At 39.8% G+C, this 25,464-nt stretch overlaps 1 protein-coding gene across 2 annotated transcripts in view; it reads left to right on the top strand.

The window, feature by feature from the left end:
• The window catches only part of LOC138837655 (E3 ubiquitin-protein ligase RNF13), a 42,562-nt gene that overhangs the window by 3,451 nt on the left and 13,647 nt on the right, over positions 1 to 25,464 (top strand). For both annotated transcript variants that reach the window (XM_070036612.1, XM_070036611.1), the window contains exons 2-5: positions 6,194 to 6,320; positions 9,270 to 9,350; positions 10,945 to 11,070; positions 23,855 to 23,942. In XM_070036612.1, coding sequence (XP_069892713.1) covers positions 6,207 to 6,320; positions 9,270 to 9,350; positions 10,945 to 11,070; positions 23,855 to 23,942 — 409 coding nt within the window. In that variant the 5' untranslated portion in view covers positions 6,194 to 6,206. The remainder of the gene's footprint in view (positions 1 to 6,193; positions 6,321 to 9,269; positions 9,351 to 10,944; positions 11,071 to 23,854; positions 23,943 to 25,464) is intronic.

The following is a 25,464-nucleotide window of genomic DNA, read 5'->3' as shown; positions in this document are numbered from 1 at the left end:
TAGTTGTTGTCAGTGGGATTAGGGAGGGAAGAAAAAAGCTCCACACAGGGTCACTCCAGAGTCTGGTATAGAGGTGGGAAAGGCAGGGAAGGAGCAGGCTGGTGAAATCTGGATGCAGATTAGGGAAATCCTTAAATGCCAGGCTAAGGATTTTATATATGGTGATCACTCGAGAAACCCAGAGCAATGTTCTCAATATTCTGGGAACAAAGGCCCAGGGCTAAAGTAGAAGCTGAGAGGTTGGAATTCAGTGCAGAGTAGTTAACAGCAGCTGAGGCAAGATGTGTAAGTGCAGGAAGGGTGGATTTGAAAAGGCTGAAGTGATACTGGAAACTGACATGAGCTTGGTAGAAGTACCAACTCTCCAAATAGCTCCACCAGCTAGGACCAAACCTAATGCTTGAGTCTGAAGGGACATTTCCTATTCAAACAGTAACAAGATGTTTCTTTGATGTGGTGATTCCACATGTAGGAATCTGCCCTAAGATAGTCAGAAATGTTTAAAAAAAAAAAAAAAAGATTGATTGTCAATCAGTCCTGGGGCTTGAACTCAGATCCTGGGCACTGCCCCTGAGCTTTCTTTTGCTCAAGGCTAGCACTCTACCACTTAAGCCCCAGTACCACTTCTGGCTTTTTTTTTCTGAGGAATCGAGCCTAGGGCTTCATGCATGTTAGGCAAACACTCTACCACTAAGCCACATTCCCAGCCCCAACATTTATATTTTAATAAAACTTTGTAATAGCAATAGTTGGCTTCAATTTAATATTATGTATAGAAGGAATAGTGAAAGTCATGAACTAGCCATATCAGTAGCTATTAAGGTGATGATTTTGTAGGATTTTAATAAGAGGAAATATTTGATATAGCTTCAAGTTAAAAACCATATATGTCATAGTAAGATACCAATGATGTAGAGTCTGCAGGGTTAGATAAAAAGCAGTCATGGTTAGATAAAAGGCAGAAGCACTTTGACTGATATGAATGATATAAAAACAGTGGCAGCCTACTAAGGTGAATGTACAAGGCCTTGTGCTGGGTGACCCAGGGCTTTGTGGGTTACTGGAATTCAGAATGGAGAGCTCAAGGTGAGGTAGAGAGCAAGGGTCAATTGGAACCTGTGGCAGCACACAGGATAAAGATGTCACAAAAGTTAAGATGAGGAGTAATCAGTGCTTTTTATCTTCCGATGGACATTATTTTTAGAATCATAAAAATTTTACTAAATGGCAATGTAATAATATATGAAGACGCTAATACAGTGGCATTAACTTAAGTCAGTAAGTAATGGAATCAGGATTAGAGCTCTGATCTGGACATTATATTCTCTGTACAGTCTTAGCAATTAAACCTCAAAATCTATTGAGAAGCCGGATGCCAATGGCTCATGCCATAATCCTCATGAATCAGGAGGATCTGAGGATCATAGTTTAAAGGAGCCTGGGCAGGAAAGCCCATGAGCTTCTTATCACCAATATCCAATATACTTCTCAAAAAGCCGGAAGTGGCACTGTGGCTCAAATGGTAGAATGCTAGCCTTGAGTTAAAGAAGTTCAGGGACAATTCCTAGGCCCAGAGGTTCAACCCCAGGACTGGCAAAGTGTACTTGTTAAAACAACAACAACAACAACAAACTCTTGAGAGAAACCACAACGATTTTTATATCATATAAATTTCAGCAATATGCAGTATGGGGATAATATTTAAGTCTCAATTGTTTATTTTAAACTTTGGAAGACATTTTATAATTAAAATGTTCAAAAATAATCATAAAGTTAGAGTGAAATAAAAACAGTTCAAATCTTTTTCCCCATCATTTGAGAGGAAGTTTTTTGCTCTAGTCCTCTAAAACTTTAAATATTTTTAAGGTTTCTACAAACAAGCATCTTCCCATACAGAAATGGATGATTTCAGGATTGGGGCAGGAAAAGTACAAGATAAGAATGAAAAACCTTTTTGTTGGTGGTGGTGGTGGTGATACTGGGGCTCAAACTTGGAGCCTGGCCACTGTCTTCTAGCTTTTTCACTCAAAGCTAGCACTCTACCACTTGAACCACAACTCCACTTCTGGCTTTTTAGAGATAGTTATTTTAGTAGAGTGTTTTGGTCCAGTTTTTAAAAGCCAGTGATGCTAAGGAATGTGGCTTGAGCAATGGATGACAGCTTACGTTGAGGCTTTCTTCAGGACATGGCTGTCACATGAGTGTTCATTGGCACAAGACTGTTGAGTCATCCAAAGAAAATTTCTGGAAGGAATATCGATCTTCAACTCTTGTTTAATATTTCTGTCATTCTTAAAGTTTAAAAAGTTAATTTTGTATGGGGGAGGTATAAAGTCTTGCCACAGATTTAAATGTAAAGTTAGGATTTGCTGTGAATCTTGGGAATTTTTAAAATTTGCAGTTACCAGACCAGAACTGGATGAGTAACTGTCATCTGAGCCCTTACCTCATGCAGATAATCACGTTTACCAGCTAGGGTGCTCTAGTTCTCCAAATGAGGTCAAGAGAAAAATCAACAAAACTACAACTCCCCCTCCTCCCTCCCAGCTCAGGGCTTGTATGTTGTCCCTGAGCTCTTTTGCTCAAGGCTAGTGTTCTGCCATTTGAGCCACAGCTCTACTTCTGATTTCCGGGTGGTTAATTGAAGATAAGAGTCTCACGGACTTTCCTGCCTGGAATGACTTTGAATTGTGATCCTCAGATCTCAGCCTCCTGAGTAGCTATGATTTCAGTCATGAGCCACCAGATCCTGGCTTCTCTCTCATTCTTAAATGTATTAATCCAGTCATAAAGTTGGAGCACTCATGATCCACTTGCCTCCCAAAGCTCCACCTTTGAACCTGGCTGTACTGTGTAGAGGACCAAGCCTTCAGTACCTGAGCTTCTGGGGGACATCCATATAACATTCCATAGAGCAATTAAGACTTCAATGACTCAGAAACACAGCTTAGGAAGCAACTTAATAACAAGTCAAGTTATAAAAAGGGAAATAAGTTGGGAGCTTGGAGATGGTGGCTCACACCTGTAATCCTAGCTACTCAGGAGGCTAAGATCTAAGGGCTGTGGTTTGAAGCCAGCCTGGGCAGGAAAGTCCATGAGACGTATCGCCACTTAACCACCAAAAATCTGGAAGTGGAACTGTAGCTCAAGTGGTAGAGCACCAGCTTTGAGCAAAAACCTCACAGGTAGGATAGTGCCAAGGCTCTTGAGTTCAAACCCCAGTCTGAGACACACACGAACACACACATGAACACATGTTCAGAACATGCACAAAAATATCACCTGCAGTTGTATACATTAGCAGTGAGCACATCAAAAAGGGAACTTAGAAAACAATTCTGTATATAATAGCAGCAAAACTCAATAAAATATACAGTAGGAGTAAAAGGACTTATATACTGAAGATTATAAAACTTAAGTGAAAGAAATGGAAAACAAATAAATATATCCATGAATCAACTTGGTATTGTTAAAATATCAATACAACCCAAAACAGCTTATGGATTTATCGCAGTCCCAAAATCTTCATGATTTTTTTTTTTTGGCAGAAATCGAAAAAAATTTATTCTAAACTTCTTATGGAATCTCAAGGGATTCCAAATAGGCCAAGCAATATTGAAAATAACAAAGTTGGATGTCTCATACTTTAAGGTTACTGCAAAGCTACAGTAATAGTGTGAAACTGTCATGTAGACAGACGAATGGAATAGAACACAGAGCCCAGAAATAAAATCCAAGATACATGGTCAAATGAGTTTTGATAAGGACAACAAGACTAAGTAGGTACATGTGTGGGGGTTCTGTATAGTTCTTTCAATGAGTACTTTTGGGAAAATTGGATATCCATTTGCAAAATGAGTAAAACTTAGATTTCTGCCTTATAATGTATACCAGAATTAACTCAAAATGTATCAAAGACTTTAAGAGGCAATATGTGAAACTCTGGCGCTTCAAATGAGTTTTTAGAAGGAACTGGGCTCATCTGTGTGATTTTGCTGGGTAAGGACTCTTAGAAGCTTACACCTGTATTACTCTGCACTTTACCTCACATGCCGTTCCCTTTGCTGAGTTTACTTCTGCTGTAATAAATCACAGCCAAGAGTACAACCACATGCTGAGTCCTCTAGATTCATCCAAACATACTATTGAACATGAGCAAGTTCTGACCAGAAATGACATAAAAAAAGGTATTCTTGTGAAGGGTAAACAAAGGAGGAGGCTGCAATGCTTGGTAAGAAATGTATGCATTATCCTGCCCATGTAATTGTAACCCCTCTGTACAATATGTTCACAAATAAAATAAAATAATAAAAAAACAAAAAAAACGTATTCTTACAAAGTAGGGTATAGATGCTAATCCATTTTATGAGGAAGAAAAAATAGGCACCAAGCTGATCTGTTTGATCTAAACAAGAACTATAACTTTCCTTCTAGACTTCTTAAACCAGGAAATGACAGGGATGCTAGCCAAAGCACAGACAATGTCCTCCAATACCTACAAGTCTTTAATTTTCATAGAATCCAGGTTATCTGTTTTTCCTTTGGTTGCCAGTATTTTGGTATCATATCCAAAATTATTGCCCATTTTAATATTGTAGAGCTATTCCCTATCTTTTCTTCCAGAATTTAGGCATTAGATTCTTGGAGATGGTGGGATGCTAGCCAAAGGCCAGTCTACAATCAGGATAGCTATTCTTCCGAAGGGCAGCAATTTCAGTACTGCTGGGTTAACTGTTCCTACCTCCTAGAATGTTACCAGATGTATTTTAAAAGCAATTGTCAAAGCTACACATCTTGAAGAGTTTTGTGGTGTAATTCACTCACTTGAGCTAGGCACCAGTGTCTCAACTCCTGTCATCCTAGCTACTTAAGAGGCTAATATCTCAGGATTGCCGTTCAAAGCCAGCCTGAACAGGAAAGTCTGTGAGACTCTCATCTCCGCTAAGAACTACCCAAAAAAGTGGAGCTGTAACTCAAGTGGTAGAGTGCTAGCCTTGAGCACAAAAGCTCAGGGACAGGACCCAGACATAGAGGTCAAGTCCTAGGACTGGCAAAAAAAAAAAGTGGTGTTGTTCACTTGGAATTTACAGATGTTATTTTTAATATAAAATTTTGCAACTGTCACTGAAGTTTAATTTTAGAACATCCTTCTTCCAAAATCTGTACCCATTAACAGTCATTCCCCACTCCTGTCTGCCCCTCTTCTCTGTCTCAAGCCTTCTTGTCTTGGTCCATGTCAACCACTAAACTACCTTGTGTCTGTGGAACAAATCTATATTTTAGCTTATTTTCACTTTGATTTCATCTCTGATATTAAGGGCCTTGAAAGATGGTAGTTAAAAATTATTCACAGATACTTTGTTTTCAGTCAAAGTAGTGAGTCAAAAGCATCAATGAGTCAAAGATTCAGTTTTACTCTGAAGTAGCTTCCAAATCTAGAGCACTTAGCAACAGTAATCATCATCAAATGATATTATATAAATTGGTAGTATTTAGTAAAGTAATTCATTATTGTATCTCATGTTTGTAAACAATGTGCTTATTTACAAGCATTTTATACAATTCATGGAGGCTTGCTGATGAGAATTTATTATTTACTGTTTAACATTTAGTATCTTGATTTGCTGCAAGATAAATAGGGACTGATATAGAGAACTGCCCTATTGCCATTTAGATATAGAGGTAGAAATGCATAGTGTTAAAAAGTAATAGGTATAGGGCTGGGAAGGTGGCTCAGTGGTAGAGCACTTGCCTTGCATGCCTGAGGCCCTGGGTTCGATTCCTCAGCACCACATAAGCAAAAAGAAAAAAGCCGGAAGTGGCGCTGTGGCTCAAGTGGTAGAGCGCTAGCCTTGAGCTGAAGAGCTGAGGGACAGCGCTCAGGCCCAGAGTTCAGGCACCACGACCGGACCAAAAAAAAAAGTAATAGGTATATATGTGTGTGTATATATATGTATCACTTTTCTATCTGCTTATCTCAGATGTTTGAGTCTAGAAGAGATTAAGATTTAGGAGTTTTTGCATTTGAAAAAACACTTGGTTATTTGCCTAAATGCTTTTAAATGTGTTTTAATTTTAGCATTTGTATGATTGTAAAAGAATGCTTTTGGATATTAGGAATTCATGATAACAGATGGTGTATTCTTGGAAAGAAATCAACAGTTTTTAAGGCCTTTCTTGTCCTTTTCTACAGGAGATTTTACGAGATGCTGCTCTCCATAGGAATGCTCATGTTGTCAGCCACACAAATCTACACCATCCTGACTGTCCAGCTCTTTGCATCTCTAAACCTACTGCCTGTAGAAGCAAGCATTTTAGCAGTAAGTACAACATTATTTATGTCTTCAAAACATCCCATAGGGGCTGGGAAGTTGGCTCAGTGGTAGAGCGCTTGCCTTGCATGCCTGAGGCCCTGGGTTCGATTCCTCAGCACCACATAAGCAAAAAGAAAAAAGCCGGAAGTGGCACTGTGGCTCAGGTGGTAGGGCACTAGCCTTGAGCTGAAGAGCTGAGGGACAGTGCTCAGGCCCAGAGTTCAGGCCCCCACAACCGGACCAAAAAAAAAAAAAAAATCCCATAGGGAATGTCTTTTTAAAAAGAAACATACTTTTTAAAAAATCCTCCATGATAGACTCTTACAGGCATTTACCTATAAATATACCCAAGCACAGACACCATTACTTGAAAGTGGAGCCTGATTCATTTGTGTTGCTTGATGTCTAGCATGAGTTCATGCACAGGCTACATCTGAGAAGTGGTGTTGTTCTTGAGCATGTGTACCTCTTATACTCAGCACACACATCTACATGCTTGTGGGCTTATGTCGAGTTTTTCTGGCTTCTTGATGCCAAGCATATTTCTAAAGGCTGTAAGATCTCAATATTATATTGATGGTATTTTAAGACATTCTAAAAGATGTTTATTGAAAGACTGACTCAATCTAAGAATAAATAAGTCCAAAGAGAAACATAGATGTTTTATCTTTGTTGGTGAAAAGAAAAAAGGCTTTAGTGGGGAACAGTGTTCCCCAAAACCTTAGTAGTCTTCTCTCAGCCATGTTTTTTTCTTTCCTCTACATTGGAAGTAGATATATGTCTTATATTTCATTTCTGTAAAGCTAGGAAAAGAAGAATTAACTCTGTATATATATATATATATATATATATATATATATATATATATGCACATATGACATACTCTGGGTCTTTCTTTGTGCAGCTGATTTGCTTGGTGCTAGTAGGGAAGTAATAGAGACCATTTCCTCCCAAGAGAGAGGCGTAAGAGAATTCATAGACCACTAGAGCAGTTCTGACATTGAAAAGATAGTATCCTCTTCTCCTTTTTCCAAAACAGTCCCCTTTCTACTTCCATATCTTTTCTTTCAATCTGTATTTCACAGGTTGATCACTGCATCTATCTGTTACTCTTTCTTAACCTGTTTCCCTCCATCCTCTTCCTTTTTAACAGTTTTTGGTGGGTTTCGTTATGCTTTTCTTTTTTTTTTTTTTTTGTCAGTCATGGGGCCTGAACTCTGGGTTTGGGCACTCAAGGCTAGCACTCTACCACTTGAGCCACAGCGCCTTTTCCAGCCTTTTCTGCTTATGTGGAGCTGAGGAATCGAGCCCAAGGCCTCATGCATGCAAGGAAAGCACTCTACCACTGAGCCACCTTCCCAGCCCTCATTGTGCTATTTTTTTTTTTTTTTTTGGGTCCTGTCATGGGGCCTGAACTCTGGGCCTGAGCGCTGGCCCTCAGCTCTTCAGCTCAAAGCTAGCGCTGTACCACTTGAGCCACAGCGCCACTTCCGGCTTTTTTCTTTTTTGTTTATGTGGTGCTGAGGAATTGAACCCAGGGCCTCAGGCATGCAAGGCAAGCGCTCTGCCACTGAGCCAACTTCCCAGCCCCTCATTGTGCTATTTTTATACGTGCGCGCGCGCGCGCACACACACACACACACACACACACACAGAGTATAACACACACACACACACAGAATAATTCTATATAATACTTTTTATGGTGGAAGTGTTTATTTTTGCATTTCTGAAGATGACACAAGAAGCTAGACTGGGACTCCCCAATGAGTGTGATTTAGGAGTGATGTAAATAAACTGGATGTGTGACTTATTTTTGTGATGCTCTAAGGTTCACTTGATCCTTGCCTCCTTTTCTATCTATGTTACAATTAGTGTTATCTATTGCCCTTGCTTTATCCTATCTTTTATTGTTGTTGTTGTTTTAATATAGTGGCTTGAACCCGGGGCCTTGTGAAAGTTTGGCTGGCACTCTACTACTTGAGATATACCTCCAGCTTGATATTTTTGTGGATAGTTAGAGAAGGAATCCCACAGATTTTGTGCCTGGGCTATCTCTAAACCTTGACCCTCTAATCTCAGTCTCTTGAGTAGCTAGGATTACAACCATGAACTACTGATGTGCCCACTTATCTCATCTTTTTGCTCTATGGTTAAAAACTGTTCTTTGATGTTTGCTAGTCAGAACTTATGGGTTATGAAAAGTATCTTCACCTCTAATCTATGACAGATTTCACCACTGTTTCAAAAGTTAGTTGTTTACTATCTTTGCTTGGTTTTATCTGTCTTCCTATTCTTTTGTTCTCTACATAGCAGGTTGGAAATTACAAATGATTGAGCAAGCTCACCTTACAATTATATTATTACCATTCTATCATGTGTGTGCATGTATGTGTGTGTGGTGTGTGTGAGTGAGCGAGTGAGTGAGTGAGTGAGTGTGATGCTGAGGATCAAATCCAGGACCTGGTGTGTGTTAGGAAAGTGCCCCTGAGCTATACTCCTAGCCTTATTTTTACCTGCTAAAAGCACAGAGTGGTTTTCTTTGTTTATTGTTGTTGACTTAGTAGAAGACTCAAATATTGCAGAACAGATTGAATATCTTAATGGAAGAGGAAGGTTGTCAAAGAGTTTTCTCTTTGTATTTCATTGTTTATTTCCCCTTTTGCTCAGCTCTGGGTAAAATTGTTCAACCTACATGAACTTGACAATGCTCTAAAAGTATGAGTTAATACTGTTTCCTTCCCTACATGAAGTCAGATTCAAATTTGAAGTTGTATGTTATAAATTATGTATCTTCCTTGCTATTTTAATGGATGAATAGTCACAAAACTGATTTTATTGTAATAAGTTACAGTAGTAAGCCAGACTTTTGGAAATACTATATCTAGCTTAATAATTTTTAAAATGCCAGATGTAAATTGGCTTAAATTTGACTTCTTTTAATTTTATATTTAGTATAATTTTGAAAATGCATCTCAGACATTTGAGGATCTCCCAGCAAGATTTGGTTATAGACTTCCAACGGAAGGTTTAAAGGTAAGAAAATAGTGATTTTTATTGTTCCTTATTTATTTAAAGAATGACATTTCTAGCTAGTTTAACCTTAAAACCCATAAGGTATATGAGCCCTTGATATGAATTTCACCCAAAGAGTGTGAAGAACATGCCAGTGGGGGAGGGAAGAAGGGTGTTGGCTGCTCTGATATTGGTGTATTGTAAATGGACTTAAAAGGCCATGTTTAAAATGACGCCTCCTGTACAATTAGTTGAAGTTAGTTTTAAAAAAAGTAAGTGAAGGAAGTGGTGCTGTGGTTTAAGTGGTAGAGCGCTCACCTTAAACTGAAGAGCTGAGGAACAGCGCCCAGGCCCAGAGTTCAGGCCTCCTGACCAACAACAACAACAAAAAAATCCTTATATAGCCGGGCGCCAGTGGTTCATGCCTGTAATCCTAGCTACTCAGGAGGCTGAGATCTGAGGATCAAGGTTCAAAGCCAGCCCGGGCAGCAAAGTCCATGAGACTCTTATCTCCAGTAAACCACTAGAAAACTAGAAGTGGCGCTGTGGCTCAAGCAGTAGAGTACTTGCCTTGAGCTGAAGAGCTGAAGGACAGCACCCAAGCCCAGAGTTCAAGCCCCATGACCAACCAAAAAACAAAAAAATAGTAAGTGAAGATCATCTGTTATTGTATTCTGCAGTAGCCACACATTTTGGTATATTTCAGATGTATTTTTTTAGGATATATGCCATGTGTGTTTGTAGATGTGTTTATAAATATATTTATGTAAATGTTTATATATACTACAAATGTATATCCAACACTAATAGAAATTTGCTATTTGCCTTTTTAAATTGTGTATCTGGATTCTCTTCTTGGTGAAAAACAAGGATTTACATTATTTTTAATGACAATATGATTTTTTAATATTATGGAACAGCGTAGGTTTTGAATGTTGGTTTATTCTTTTCTTTTTTAGTGTGTATATGCTGGTTTCTTTGGCTTGAACTTCAGTGCTCTCAGCACTTTTGCTCAAGGCTGGTGCTTTTCTACCTGAGCCATAGTTCTACTTCTGGCTTTTTGGTTGTTAATTGGAGATTAGCGACTCATGGCTTCGCACTGCCTTCATAAAATGTCAGCCTTCTGAGTGGCTAGCACTACTGCTAGGAGACACCAGCACATTGGGCTTGCCTCAACCACAATGCCACTGTCTATGTCTCCAGAGTAGTTAAAACTTTATAAGAACATTTCTTGCTTTAGAAATGCTGTTGTTGAAGAAAATACCAACATAGAAACTGGTTATTTTTGGAGTAACCATCTCTTTATTTTTTGTTTAAGTTATTGTACAAAGGGATTTCAATTCAACATGTCAGTTTATGAGTATAAGGCATTTTGATTAATGGAGTACTATCTTACATATAGATTTTTAAAAAACCAACTTAAATACTAAGAGAGACTGAGCTCACTTAAGAAAAACAAATGCTCTTATGGAACTAAAACTACTTGAGAAGTTCTGCATTGCTTTCTGATAATACAACTATCATATTGCAAAATATGTAAAACAAACTACAAGTATCTGTAGAGGTAACTTGGTTTGTTGAGTGAAATAGATAATTATTACCAATTCTTTTTCAGGGTTTTTTGATTAACTCAAAGCCAGAGAATGCTTGTGAACCCATAGCGCCTCCACCACTAAAAGACAATTCATCTGGCACTTTTGTTGTGCTAATTAGAAGATTGGACTGTAATTTTGATATAAAGGTACTGTTTTCTTATTTGTGAATTAAATTCTGTCTTATGAGAAAAGATTTAAGCCAATGTACAAGATAATTCAGTCTTAAACAGAAGTGAAGGCAAGGAGTTGACGAGAGGAGATAGGGAAGTCGTGGAAGACAGCCTCCACACTTGTCTCAGCTGCACCTTTCAGGAGCTGGTAGAAAGAGGAACAGTTCATTTGTTTCAGGACTCTCCACTTAGTGAAGCTGAAAATGAGTAAGTTGAATAGGACAAATGAACTACTGTTAATTCTAAGAATTTTCAGGTGTTGGGCAGGTATCTTTTTTTTTTTTTTTTTGGGTCAGTTGTGGGCCTTGAACTCTGGGCCTGGGTGCTGTCCCTCAGTTCTTCAGCTCAAGGCTAGCGCTCTACTGCTTGAGCCACAGCACCACTTCCAGTTCTCTAGTGGTTTATTAGAGATAAGAGTCTCATGGACTTTCCTGCCTGGCCTGGCTTTGAACCTCAATCCTCATATCTCAGCCTCCTGAGTAGCTAGGATTGTAGGCATGAGCCACTAGTGCCTTGCATGGGCAGGTATCTTGAAGTGTGGCTTACTAATGGAATATTACTTGGGTCTAAACTAGGAGTGGAAACTTCAGCCTTCACTTTAATGACTTAATCCATCTTTATTTCTGTTGACACTGACATTGAGATTTCTCCTTTAGTATAAGTTCATTCTGTTCCTCCTGGAAGTGGCTTAAGCTGGCATTTCAGAGAGGGAAGCAAAGCTCACATAGAACCTCCCTCACTACTGCTGAAGGAAAGGTCCACAGGCTAATATGTCCCAGAGTGCCTATTTGAGCAAGAAAAGCAAACCAGACAAACAAAGCAAAACCCAAACAGTGGGGTTAGGTACTGCACAGAGTCAGAACTGAGAGAAGTCTACCCAGTTCTAAGACTAGAAAAATTCAGGTGAGACGTAGAAAAAACTTGATTGCAGTAGTTAGTTAGTGGGCGCAGCCACTTGGCCTCCAGGCCTGGTGCAGCTCACCAGTCTTAGTGCTGTGATTGAACTTTGTGTTGTTTTGGGTCCACTGCAGAAGCTTACTTTAGTTAACACTGTGTGTGTCACCAGGGTTGCTCTGAAGTCTGTCTGTCTGTAGCTCGGTCCTGGCAGAAAGACCATATTGAGGCCGGTCTGAGGCATCCTTGAGGTTGCTTGTAGTGGACTACTTTGGGGCGAGTGTGGCACTGTATTTACAAGACACATATTGCTAAATGTACTTTCCAGGGCTGGGAAGGTGGCTCAGTGGTAGAGTGCTTGCCTTGCATGCATGAGGCCCTGGGTTCGATTCCCCAGCACCACATAAGCAAAAAGGAAAAAAGCCGGAAGTGGCGCTGTGGCTCAAGTGGTAGAGTGCTATCCTTGAGCTGAAGAGCTGAGGGACAGCACCCAGGCCCAGAGTTCAGGCCCACGACCAGACCCCCCCCCCCCAAAAAAAAAAAAAAAAGTACTTTCCACAGCGTGGCTGCTGGTGGGCTACCAAGCAGCAGGAAAAGCTGCTCACAAGCCTGCTGTGCAGGGATTTTGACTAGCTTTCATTACATGGAAGAAGGGACACTTGCATAATAAACCCATTAAAGGGATAAAATGATGATGGTAACAGGTGTGAAAGTGTAGGATGCTTGCCACGTAACACATACTATTATGATTGTGTACTTAATGCAGTCTAGACTCTCAATTGTCTTAAGTGAGAAGTAAATTGGAGATTGAAATCAAATCAAGATTTCTTGCTCCTCAAAGTTATCTATATCTTTAGGTTAAATCCTTACAGGAATTAACCCAGAATTAAATTGTAGAAATTACAGATTGTTTCAACAAAAAAAGGAAGTATCATTATAACATTCTATTTCTTGCCAAGAAGGAATGAAAATAAATTAATTCTGTTGATTCTGTGATTTGGTTATTATATGTAATGTCTGAATAGGAAGTCTTTAGTGACAAGAAAGCAGGCTGGTTGTTAGAACTTAACTTGTTAGGTGGGATGTATGGTTATTCACTTGGAAAAGGAAATATAGTTTTATCTATGTCTGTCACGTGTCTGTCTGTCTGTTTGTCTACGATGGTACTGCAGTTTGAGCTCAGAGCCTCTTGGTTTGCAAGGCAGGTATCTACCACTTGAGCAATGCCCCAGCCTTTTTTACTTTAGTTATTTTTCTGATAGGTCTTGTATTTTTTACCTGGGGCTGGCCTTAAACTTCAGTCCTCCTACCTGTGCATAGTTAGGATTACAGACATATATCATCTTGACCAGCTTGTTTGATAAGATGAGGTTCTCACTTTAGTGGCTATAAATGGCAGTCTTGCAGATCTCTTAAGTAGCTGAGGTTATAGGCATGAGTCACCACACTTGGCTTAGAGTATATATATTATTTTGAGGATGGATGAAAACTGTCCTATTCCTTTGACAATGTACCATTAATCTGAATATTATAACATAGGTTGTGATTTTTCCATTATTATAGCTCATCCCTTTCTCTTCCCTGCCCTAGGTGTCACACTATTGCCATGTTACCTTCTTGAAGTCTGTAAACTGTTGTGCGCTGTGCTGATGTTGCTGGTGCCTTTATATCTATTAGACTGTCCCTGGTTATCTTGCTGTCCGTCCTACTACCAATTGGCATGTGCCAGGAAACATGTCAGTCATTTCCTGGGGAAGTGTTCCCTCTGGCAGGGGACTTAGCTGTCTAGGTGTGCCACAGTTCACTTGGCAAATATGTCCCTTGCTTCTAGGACCTTATTTTATTATGTTTATTTCGCTTCTTTATGTGTTACAGTGTTTGTAAAGTTCATATTTTAAGTTTTTTTTTTGGGGGGGTCTGGTCGTGGGGCCTGAACTCTGGGCCTGGGCGCTGACCCTCAGCTCTTCAGCTCAAGGCTAGTGCTCTGCCACTTGAGCCACAGCGCCACTTCTGGCTTTTTTCTTTTTGCTTATATAGTGCTGAGGAATCGAACCCAGGGCCTCAGGCATGTAAGGCAAGCGCTCTACCACTGAGCCATCTTCCCAGCCCCTTAAGTATGTTTATGTGTTCATTTTCTATCAAAGTGCATAGTGGGAGGGCAAGAAAGGGTTGTCAGACAAGGCTCAACCACAAACTCTTGTTAGTAATGTTCAGACTCATATTTCTTCTTTAAAAGTTAATGATTTGTGACTCAGCCATCAAGGCAGCAGGAATATTCTCAGTGATTCCTGGATGGTAGGGGTTTGGATTCCACACACTGAGAGCACTGTTGTTGAGACATTTGTCTTCTGCTGGAAGAGGCTTGGTTGAGTCTTCTCATCTGTCTGGCCCTCATCTGAAGAGAGGCTAAAGAATTCAGAGTCCACGTGTGACTATGTGGGATATTCCAGCAGCCAGAAACAACACTGACACTGACAAACTGTGTTCTCTAGAAGCTCAGCTCTTCAGAGGAAAAGCAAAAACAATGCCATTTTGTTATCTTTGTACAATAGTGTTCTTTTCTGTGACAAAATGTAATTGTTTGCGATTATTAATTTTTGCTAAGAGTGAGCACATTTGAGGTTAAAAACTTCTGCTGGCCTTTTCATAAATAAATTTAGCCTGCGTTAAAATTTTCAGTTAGAAAGTTGACCCTAAGGCATTCACAGGAAATACTGCTAAAAAGTCAGTTTCCTCTGAAAATGCCCACTTACTGAAAGAACATTGAAATCATATCTTAAAGAGAACCATTTGTAACTATACAACTTTGTGATTATAAACAAATTAGTTATTTAAAAAAAAAGTCTTGCCATAAATCAGTGTCTCACACCTGTAATCCTGTCTACTTAGGAGGCTGAGATCTGAGGAAGTCTATGAGACTTATCTCCAATAAACCACCAGAAAATTGAAGTAACACTGTAGCTCATGTGGTAGAGCACTAGCCTTGAGCTGAAGAGCTGAGGGACAGCACCCAGGCCCAGAGTTCAGGCCCCATGACTGACACACACACACACACACAAAAGATATTCAGATGCCTCAGGGATATTCAGAGACCTGAGGGAAAAGATAGTTTATGTCACTGGATTGTTAATGAGTGTAAAATGTCATTTAGAGCCTTGCACTGTCTTCTAAGGGACAGCTCATCCAGAGTGCCTACAGTGTTCCTAAACTGATGTGCAGAGAATGGGTTTGGTATTAGCCGGTACTGGAAAGGATTTTGATATTGGCAGGGTTGCTTGCTACCGTTCTGGAATTCATTTTAAGAAGACATTTTTATCCCATAGATAGAATTGATGCCTGTTTTCTCTTCTGAGTCTTCCTGTTGCTTCTTTTCACCTACATTGTTTTGATCATGTGAGAATAAGATTCTACATAAGTTTTGCTTCTGACTGAAAAAGGAGGATGATAGCCAGATTTTAAGACATATCTTATTTTCCAAGCCTCCTCTTAATCATCTTTTCTTCATTTCTTCCCTATGTTGTAGGGGCAGTACTTTTCTTATCTCCAGTAGATGTTGCGGTAGAGGAAAGAGTTTTGTGTGTCTGAGCTGGTGATGGGCTTACTGTTGCTTTGTGGTGGCAATAATTTTCCAGGGAACTTTATCTTTTGGCATTTGGAAAGATTTAGAATCAGAAGCTGGAGTGTATTTTTTGGAGCGGATCCATTGAGGACCTTATAAATGTTAAGTTGGATGGAAACTAACAGTCCGCACTGCAGAGACCTGTGTGTGGTCAGGTGGTGGTCAGGTTTTTTTTTTTTTTTTGGCGGTTGTGGGGCTTGAACTCTGGGCCTGGGTGCTGTCCCTCAGCTCTTCAGCTCAAGGCGAGCGCTCTACCACTTGAGCTACAGCGCCACTTCCAGGTGGTCAGGTTTGAGTTGGTGTCTGGAGATGGAGTCTCATTCTGTAACCCAGTCCACACTGCAGAGACCTGTGTGTGGTCAGGTGGTCAGGCTTGCGTGAGTTGGCGTCTGGAGATGGAGTCTCATTCTGTAACCCAGGCTGGATTCAAATGCGTGTTGCTCTCCTTAGCTCTCAAGAAGTAGGGTTACAGCTGTGCCACCCTCACGTCCGCTTTGTCCTTTTGCTTTAACTGTTTTTTGTGTGTTTTGAAATAGAACGTGGATACTATAAGCATTTCATATATACTTCATAAATGTGCAGTTTAAGTAATAAAAATAAATGTGTACTCACAGATGACTAATATAAGTATATTTCTAGTATGTAACATTACTAGGAAATAAATGTCATAAAGGACACTGTTGTTGGTAAAATTCTTTAACTTTCACATTATCCTATATCTGCAGATCCTGTTAAACTAGTGTTTGATCTTCACAGTCAGTTTTCTGTTCGAAGTGTCTGTACATTGATTTCACGTCTTCAATGTAATGATGTCGAGTTTACCACATGTTGATGTTTTTTATACCTACTGGCTTTTCATCTTGTATTTGAAACACTTGAAATGGGAAAGATTCTCTGCGGAGGCCTGAGCAAGCCTCAGCAGTATTGTATATTTTTGACTTCTTTCTCTCTGCTCCACATCTTCCTCACTTGCCTGATTCTGTGTAGAACAGACATAGATACGTGTTTTCTAACTTGGGCTTCTTAGTAGTATGTGTTTTATCCAGTTTTGTGTCCTGAAACTTGGAGAATAGTGCCCAGCAAAGGAGCAGTACTCAAGCCTGTCACTGGGTGGCAGTGAGCGTCCATGCAATGGATGCCCCTGCTCTGTCTGATTTTTCAAGTGTAATATGAGTCTTTGTCATTACCGTGTTCCTGGTAGGCAGATAGCAAGTACAGACAGTTATCCCTTTGTTGAACAAAAAGTTCTTCCAAAGCTTTATTTTCAGTGGTGAGTGGGTTGCAGTGGAGCTTCTGCTGTGATAGGTTGAGAAATAAAATTTGTCTGGAGTATGAATTGATCATAGCCAACCAAAAAGCATACAGTAAACCAAATCCTTCACTTCCCTGGTAGACTTGCAGTTCCAGTAATTAAATATTTAGGTAGCATTTTAATAGTTGTTTGGTTTAACTGGTATAGTTTATTACAAAGTAAAGGAGGGCTTTTGTTTGTTTGTTTGTTTTAAGGGCAGATTTACCTTTACGTCCAGCTAACAGAAAATATAAATAGTTCCATATTTTTTCATTGAGGTTTTCTTTAATGTCACCAGATAAAAAGAGTTATTTTTACTTTAAACTTACTAATTGTATTTTACACTATGGTCTGTGGTACTGGTCATGTGACAGACATAGCATAAACCTCTGGAAGCAGCCACGCTGCAAGTCCTGTGAGATGGGGACTGCTTCCGTGTGGCGTGTTGTGTGATGGCACTGTTGCAGTGTATGCGAAAGCAGCAGTCTCTTCTGACTGCATACAGTGACAGAACACTAAGAGCTCCGCATGGCGGTGCAGTCCACAGCTGGAGGATTTCTCTTCAGGAATATACAGCACACAGGTTGACAAGAACGTTTCATGAAGTCGCACTTTCACTACCTAGATTTCTTTCTTTCTTTCTTCCTTCCTTCCTTTCCTTCCTTCCTTTCCTTCCTTCCTTCCTTCCTTCCTTCCTTCCTTCCTTCCTTCCTTCCTTCCTTCCTTCCTTTCCTTCCTTTCCTTCCTTCCTTCCTTCCTTTCCTTCCTTCCTTTCCTTTCTTCCTTCCTTCCTTCCTTCCTTCCTTCCTTCCTTCCTTCCTTCCTTCCTTCTTTCTCTTTCCTTCCTTTCTTCCTTTCTTCCTTTCTTCCTTTCTTTCTCTTTCTTTCTTTCTTTCTTTCTTTCTTTCTTTCTTTCTTTCTTTCTTTTCTTTCCTTTCTTTCTTTCTTTCTTTCTTTCTTTCTTTCTTTCTTTCTTCCTTTCTTTCCTTTCTTTCTTTCTTTCTTTCTGTCTGTCTGTCTGTCTGTCTGTCTGTCTGTCTGTCTGTCTGTCTGTCTGTCTGTCTGTCTGTCTGTCTGTCTGTCTGTCTGTCTGTCTGTCTGTCTGTCTGTCTCCGGTCGTGGGGCCTGAACTCTGGGCCTGGGCGCTGTCCCTCAGCTCTTCAGCTCAAGGCTAGCGCTCTACCCCTTGAGCCACAGCACCACTTCTGGCCTTTTCTGCTTATGTGGTGCTGAGGAATTGAACCCAGGGCCTCATGCATGCAAGGCAAGCACTCTACCACTGAATCACCTTCCCAGCCCCTACCTAGAATTTTTGATGTATGAAATTCACTTTAATTTAAAAAGCCGGTTTTACTTGGGCCCAATAGGTGATGTTGCTGTGCCATCACTGGTCACAGTCTATAGTTTGAAGATGCTAATGTAGGCTAGGTTTTTCTTGGTAGCAATAAGACTTGGCCTGGAAACTAAAGTATACTTCTAAGTACTTCTAAATTTAAAACTTGTTTTTATTTATAATTTGATTATTAGATTATTTCTCACAGCATTTAAAAATTGCTTTCCTTTGTACCATGTTTGACTTCACAATGATGTTATTTTTTAAGTTCTAGGCATTTTCTGTTTTCTGTTTTTTTTCTTTTTGTCATGGGGCTTTGAACTCTGGGCATGGGCTCTGCTCCTCAGCTCTTCAGCTCAAGACTAGTGCTCTACCACTTGAGCCACAGCTCCACTTGTGTTTTCCTGAGTGGTTTATTGGAGATTAAGAGTTTCATGGACTTTCCTGCCTGGGCTGGCTTTGAACCATGATCCTGAGATCTCAGCCTCCTCAATAGCTAGGATGACAGGCGTGAGCCACCAGCACCTGGCTTCTGGTATTCTTAAAACAAATAAACATGACATTTTTCATTCAACAAAGAAGACTTTACCAGCCCTACCAAAAATACTTTCTAATGAAATAATTCAACTATTGCTAAGCCTAAATAAGCATACAGTAGGTAATATGTCATTTATCAAAAAGTCAACTCTTTCAGAGCATAACTTGAGAAGAAATGGGAACATGTCTCTGTTCCTTCATAATAAATGTCACAAAGCTTAACCATTAAAACCATGTGCTTCTAATAGTGTTCTCTGGGATTTTTATGCAGCTAATTTTTAAAAGAGGAAAATTCTTACCAGGTTTAGTTTGTTTCTCTGCACAGAGCAGAAGGAGGATATGAGGAGGTGGAAGGACTGTTGGTAATACACTCTTATCTAGCACAGGGAGAAAAAAGAAGTCACATCTCACACTTGCTGCTGGGAGAAAGGGCAGCTTTGTTGAAGCGGGCACATGATGGCCCTTGAGTGACTGGAGAGCTGGGGAAGGTCAGATCATCAGTGGTCTTCACTTGAGAAAGCTTGGGAATGGCAGCATTTGTTAGTAATGTCTTTGTACACAATGACTAAAGTAAAACTTTGTGTGTGTGCTTTTTTAGCAGAACTAAGTGACATACAAGGACATGTTGTTTTTGTGACTATCTTGCTGGATGGGGCTGAATAAGTAGTTACAGTTTACTTAGTATATGCCAGGCACTGTCTAAGCACTAACAAGTGCCTTGTGTATATTAAATGATTAAATCCTTAGAATAACTTTTTTTGGGGGGGGCGGAGCAGTCTGGTCGTGGGGCCTGAACTCTGGGCCAGGGTGCTGAAGAGCTGAGGAGCTCTTCAGCTCAAGGCTAGCGCTCTACCACTTGAGCCACAGCGCCACTTCCGGCTTTTTTTCTTTTTGCTTATGTGGTGCTGAGGAATCAAACGCAGGGCCTCAGCTTGCAAGGCAAGTGCTCTACCACTGAGCCACCTTCCCAGCCCTGAACCTTTTAAGTTGAGTATATTATCATAGTTACTTGCTTAAATTTATATAACTTACATACAAGAAAAGCAGGATTTAATTCCAGATTACATACTTTCAAGACTATAATTATAATTAATTGGCTGTTCTACCCCTCAGTAGCACTCAGGTCATTCTTTGTGTTTTCTCTCATTTTGTTTTGTTTTTAATATAACATTTGTCTTGTCATTATTCTTTTCTAAGTTTCTGTAAACTTAGCACATTATTTTAACACTTTTCTTCTTGCCATATGCTGTTTTGTTTACAGATTTTGTTTTTCCCTCAGAATCTTTGAGATTAACATTACAGAAGTCTCAACTTTCTTCCTTTAATGTTCTTTCCCAGATATTTGTAAAGTATTAATTATGGTTGGTGATTCTGTTCCTTATCCTGATCCATTGGGAAACCAGTTACATTAGTCAGCTTTCTGCTATTATAACCAAGACTGGAGAGAACTGGCTTGTTCAAGAGAGAAAAGCCTTATTTTTCCCTGTGAGCCAGCAGCAAGGAAGTTAAATGTAGTGGAGCTGCTCGCCTTTTGCTGGTAGGAAGCTTAAGGGAGCAACGAGACAGGGTGTCTCACAGTCCTCAAGGGATCCGTGCATCGAGAGCTCCACTGAGCCTTTCCTCATAAAGATTTACCACTCTCTGAGAGTACCAGGTTAAGACCCAAACCTTAGCTTGGAACTTTTGTGGGGACATTCAGATGCAAATGATAGCCTGTGCCTCTCTGCCTGACCTGGTGAAGAAGTAGTGTTCTAATCCCAGCTAGGCCTGAGTGTGGTGTTAGGCCCTCTCCTTATTGCTAAAATATGTGAAGGAATACCTATGCTGTAGGAGTGTGTTGATATTGGAGCTAGTAAATATAAATCTAACAAATAGATATTCTTACAGCTTTTGTTTAGAGCCATATGATAGGCATTGTGTTGAGGATTCCTCCAACTCCTTATACCTGTGTGTTCTTCAAATGGTCTTTATTCATGATGGTCCTGAAACTACGAGTTCTTCTTTCTTCATATAAGGTATATTTCTTAGTGTCAGTAGTATCAGTTTGTCTAGACTGGAAAAAAGATGAACTACTATGTCGTTTCCAGCTTTTCTTTCACAATTGGGCTTATTTCAGACAGCTCTTCCGTTAGCAGTCTAGAGTCTTCTGATGTGCTGGCTGTTTATAGTAACAAGTTTACAGTCTCTTCTTTGGCACTGTTGGTTAAGTGCTTCATTATTCAGTTATACCTAATGTGTTGATTAGATAAAAATGCATTACTTGGTCTACAACGATCTAAAAGTTTTGATCAGTCTCCTTAACAAGGTAAATGGGCAGTACAGTTCAGAATGCTTTTTAATATAGTTTTAAGTTTTGACGGCTGTTTCGGATTTAGGTTTTTGTTCACTGTGCTCACTTTTTATTCCTCAGTCTTGAATCCTTTGCTTCCAGCTGACACCATGTGTTTGAGGTTGCATTTTATGAATGTGAAATCTTCCACATGATTGCTAAATGATTTAGGTTTTATTTCTGCCTCGTGTGTTCTTAAAAATACCAGCTGCTGCTTAGTTGAAATGTAATTTAATTTGACTGACATATGAGTTTTATAGTTCCTAAACAGGAATATATTTTCCTTGTTTGTATTCATAAGCTCTTTAGTCCATATGTTAATGTGTTCCTTGATTTAATTTCTTTATCTTGAAAATCAATATAAACAACAACAAATCCCCATACTTGTTAAAATTTTAAACATGCTTCTATTTTTGAGAGTTCACACTTAAGCTTACAAATTTCCTTGCTATTTTAGTGGCTTCCGATTTTAGGAATTTTTCTGTTTTAGGAATTTTATTATTTTGTGTTTTTTTTTTTCTTTTTGCTTATGTGGTGCTGAGGAATCGAACCCAGGGCCTCGAGCATGCAAGGCAAGCGCTCTACCACTGAGCCACCTTCCCAGCCCCGAATTTTATTATTTTGTTATCAGAGACAGTTTTTGATAGTGATATAATTTTGCATTATATCTCTGAGAACAACTGCATTTGGATAAGAAAAGTATTTCTCCTCAGTTGCTTGAAGCTCTCATTTTTGCCTGGAGCATCACGTTTGCCTATGGCCAGCCTCCAACTTTGATCCTTCCACCTTTGCCTCCCAGGATGGGCTTACAGCTGTATGTTTCCTTATGTGTTACATCTTTACTCTGCTATCTGTAACTTCTGTGGAGAAAAAAATAAGTTAAATTGTATAATTTGAGTAATTATGTATATTATTCAGATTTAAAGAAGTTAAAACTTGAAAGTTATATTAGTAAATAACTTCTTATACTGATCTAATATTTTATTTAAAAATTATGTCTAGCCGGGCGCTGGTGGTTCACGCCTGTAATCCTAGCTACTCAGGAGGCTGAGATCTGAGGATTTCGGTTCAAAGCCAGCCCGGGCAAGAAAGACCGTGAGACTCCTATCTCCAATAAACCACCAGAAAACCGGAAGTGGCGCTGTAGCTCAAGTGGTAGAGCGCTCGCCTTGAGCTGAAGAGCTGAGGGACAACGCCCAGGCCCAGAGTTCAAGCCCCACGACCGACAAAAAAAAAAAATATATATGTCTATAGCAAAAGGTGGTTTTTGTTTTTGTTTTTGTTTTTTGGTTGATTGTAGGGCTTTAGCTCTGGGCCTGGGCGCTGTCCCTCAGCTCTTCAGCTCAAAGCTACCACTTGAACCACAGTGCTACTTCCAATTTACTGGTGGTTTATTGGAGATAAAGAGTCTCATGGACTTTCCTTCCCAGGCTGGCTTTGAACCGTGATCCTCAGATCTCAGACTCCTGAGTAGCTACGATTACAGTCATGAGTCACCAGCTCCCAGCAGAAGGTGCTTTTTAGATGTAGTAAGAAACATATCTCAGTTACTTTGGTTAATTTTGGAGAGCAGTTAGAATGTCATTAAAGCATCAGAAAAAGCAACAGTAATCCTAAAAGTATGTTTTAAATAAAATTTAAGTGAAGACTGTACTGCTGTTTTAATATAATAAGTTATCATATATGCTAAATAAGTAATAATGGTTAGAAACTGTAATATTCTTTTTAAGAATCTTTTCCCTCCTTTTGGGAAGTAGTAATTTGTGGGGAAGAGGCTGTGGTGAGTGGAATTTTCTCAGTTTTAGTTGGGTAATAAAATTCACTTAATATAAAACATTCCTTGTTCTGCTTTTATTCCTTACATTAGAGTAGTAGGAACTGTGCTGATGAACTGCTTACCTTAATTAATTCTTTAAAAATCCCTGACTCTCCAGTTTAATCACTTGTATTTATAATGTTCTAATGTGCCCTGTTAATCCAACTTGTTCAAGTGACATTTGATGAGTTCTTACTGCTGGTGCTGTGGAGACTAACAAACAGGATAAGTGAATCCATTTCTTGGGCTCATTTTTCCTCTTCAGTGTTTTCAGTAATAGGATAAAATTATTCTGATTAACCCGCACTGTTGTCCCTTTCAGAAATTAAGTCTTTGTTACAGGTGATTTTAGAGAAGTCGAGGGTAATACTGAAGAGCTTCTCTTTGCTAAGCCAACTTTCCTGACAGGTTGAATACATGGGCCTCATTTCTTTTACCTAGCTGTCAGATCTAATTTAGTTCTGGGGGCTTTCCCTGAGTTTTTCTAAATTGATTAGTGAATTACAGCAGAGTTTTGAATGACTGTAATGCTGATAACTAAAACAGAACTAGACTAGACTTGGAAATTATTTTAGGGAGTTATTTTACTTTTTTTTTTGTAAGTCATGAGGCCTGAACTCTGGGCCTGGGCGCTGTCCCTCAGCTCTTCAGCTCAAGGCTAGTGCTCTACCATTTGAGCCATAGCACCACTTCCGGCTTTTTTTTTCTGCTTATGTGGTGCTGAGGAATCGAACCCAAGGCCTCATACATGCAAGGCAAGCACTCTACCACTGAGCCACCTTCCGTATTCTTAAAAGCCTAATTATTAAAGAAACACTTTGAGGAATGTACCAGTAGGTAATGATTATAAAATGGTATACTTCAATTTTCTTAAAATAGTTAATATTCAAGACTATCTGTAGATATGTTATTTTTAATGTTACATGATTTCTGACTTTCAGGTTTTAAATGCACAGAGAGCAGGCTACAAAGCAGCCATAGTTCACAATGTTGAGTCTGAGGACCTTATTAGCATGGGATCCAACGACAGTAAGTACAGGTATCACTTTTCTTCTCTCCTGTTTGACAGAAACTAAGATGTAACTGGGCTTTCCTTCTTCCATTTCCCTTAAATTCAGCTCATTATGTTCTCTATTAGTAGTTCCCAGGCATCAGTCCTTTTGGGATAAGTATGGTTTTTTTTTTTTTTTTTGGTTTTTTTGTTTTTGTTTGTGGTTGATCATGGGGCCTGAACTCTGGGCCTGGGCGCTGTCCCTCAACTCTTCAGCTCAAGGCTAGCACTCTACCACTTGAGCCACAGCACCACTTCCAGTATTCTGGTGGTTTATTGGAGATAAGAGTCTTACGGACTTTCCCACCTGGGCTGGCTTTGAACCAAGATCCTCAGATCTCAGCTTCCTGAGTAGCTAGGATAGCAGGTGTGAGCCACTGGTGGCCTGGTGTCAGCATGTTTTTTGATAAGAGTTTTGTAGGGGCCAGGCACCAGGAGCTCACTCTTGTATTCCTAACTACTTAAGAAGCTGAGCTTGGGAGAATCACAGCTTGAGCACAGCCTGTGCTGAAAAGTCTTTGAGACCCCTTCTCAACTAATCGCAGAGTACATCTATCACCTATCTGTCATCTCAGCTATGACAGGAAGCCTCAGATGAGCAGATCGTGGCTCAGGTGTGTGCCTGGGAGGACAGGAGAAATAATCAGAGCAAAACAGGCTGAAGACAAGGCTCAGCAGTGTCTGCCTTGAAAGTGTGAAGCTGAAGTCAAACTGCAGTCATGCCCCCTCCCCCAAAACAATACAAGCTAGGAATGTCCGTACCCTACCACATGTTTGTCATTGTATACCATAAAACTTTCTTGTCATAGTTGTCAGTTCCTAAGGAGAATGTGCTAAATATTAAAAGTAGCATATAACGCTATAATTTTGTTGTTGCCATGGAAATGCTTCAACTGTTACATTTCAAACATCATTCAGTTTTTAATCTGGACTTTATTGCCTGGATCATCTTCTGAGATATTTTACCCCATACTTGTGCATATGTGTGTGTTTAAGCATTTCATTTATTGCAGCACAAATGCTGTGGAAATCACAATCCCATTGCCATCATTGAAGAGCAAAGGAATATACTAGAGAATATATCAGAGGAGGCCTGTGTCTGTTCTTCTTCTCAAGACAGTCCCTAGCAATAAGCAGCATTGGTGTGTCCATGAGTAGAGAGTGTCATGTCTAGAAGGAGATTCTCAGAGTATCTTGCTGCCAACACTTCAGGTACTAAGTGTGCTGGTTGTACTTCAGCCAGAAAGTGGTGACATACTGGAACCCCAGAATAAGCCAGTGTAGTGGTAAGAGCCAAGAAGTGTGGATTTATCCCAGGCTAGTTAACACACAAACTAGCCTGTGCCCTTGGAAAAGTTATCTAACCTTTTCTGCACCTGTTATTTTTACCTATAAAAGGGGGAATCATTTGACGTTGCATTTGACTTGTCTGGGTTGGAAGGATTGCATGCAGGAGGGTCGGTGGGATATGCCTTGGCAGGCAGAGTGGAAGGGGCCTGC

The sequence above is a fragment of the Dipodomys merriami genome, unplaced genomic scaffold, assembly GCF_024711535.1.
Source record: "Dipodomys merriami isolate MVZ:Mamm:240054 unplaced genomic scaffold, mDipMer1.0.p SCAF_273, whole genome shotgun sequence".
NCBI classification, from domain to species: domain Eukaryota; kingdom Metazoa; phylum Chordata; class Mammalia; order Rodentia; family Heteromyidae; genus Dipodomys; species Dipodomys merriami.
This window is presented reverse-complemented; position numbering and strand designations above follow the sequence as displayed.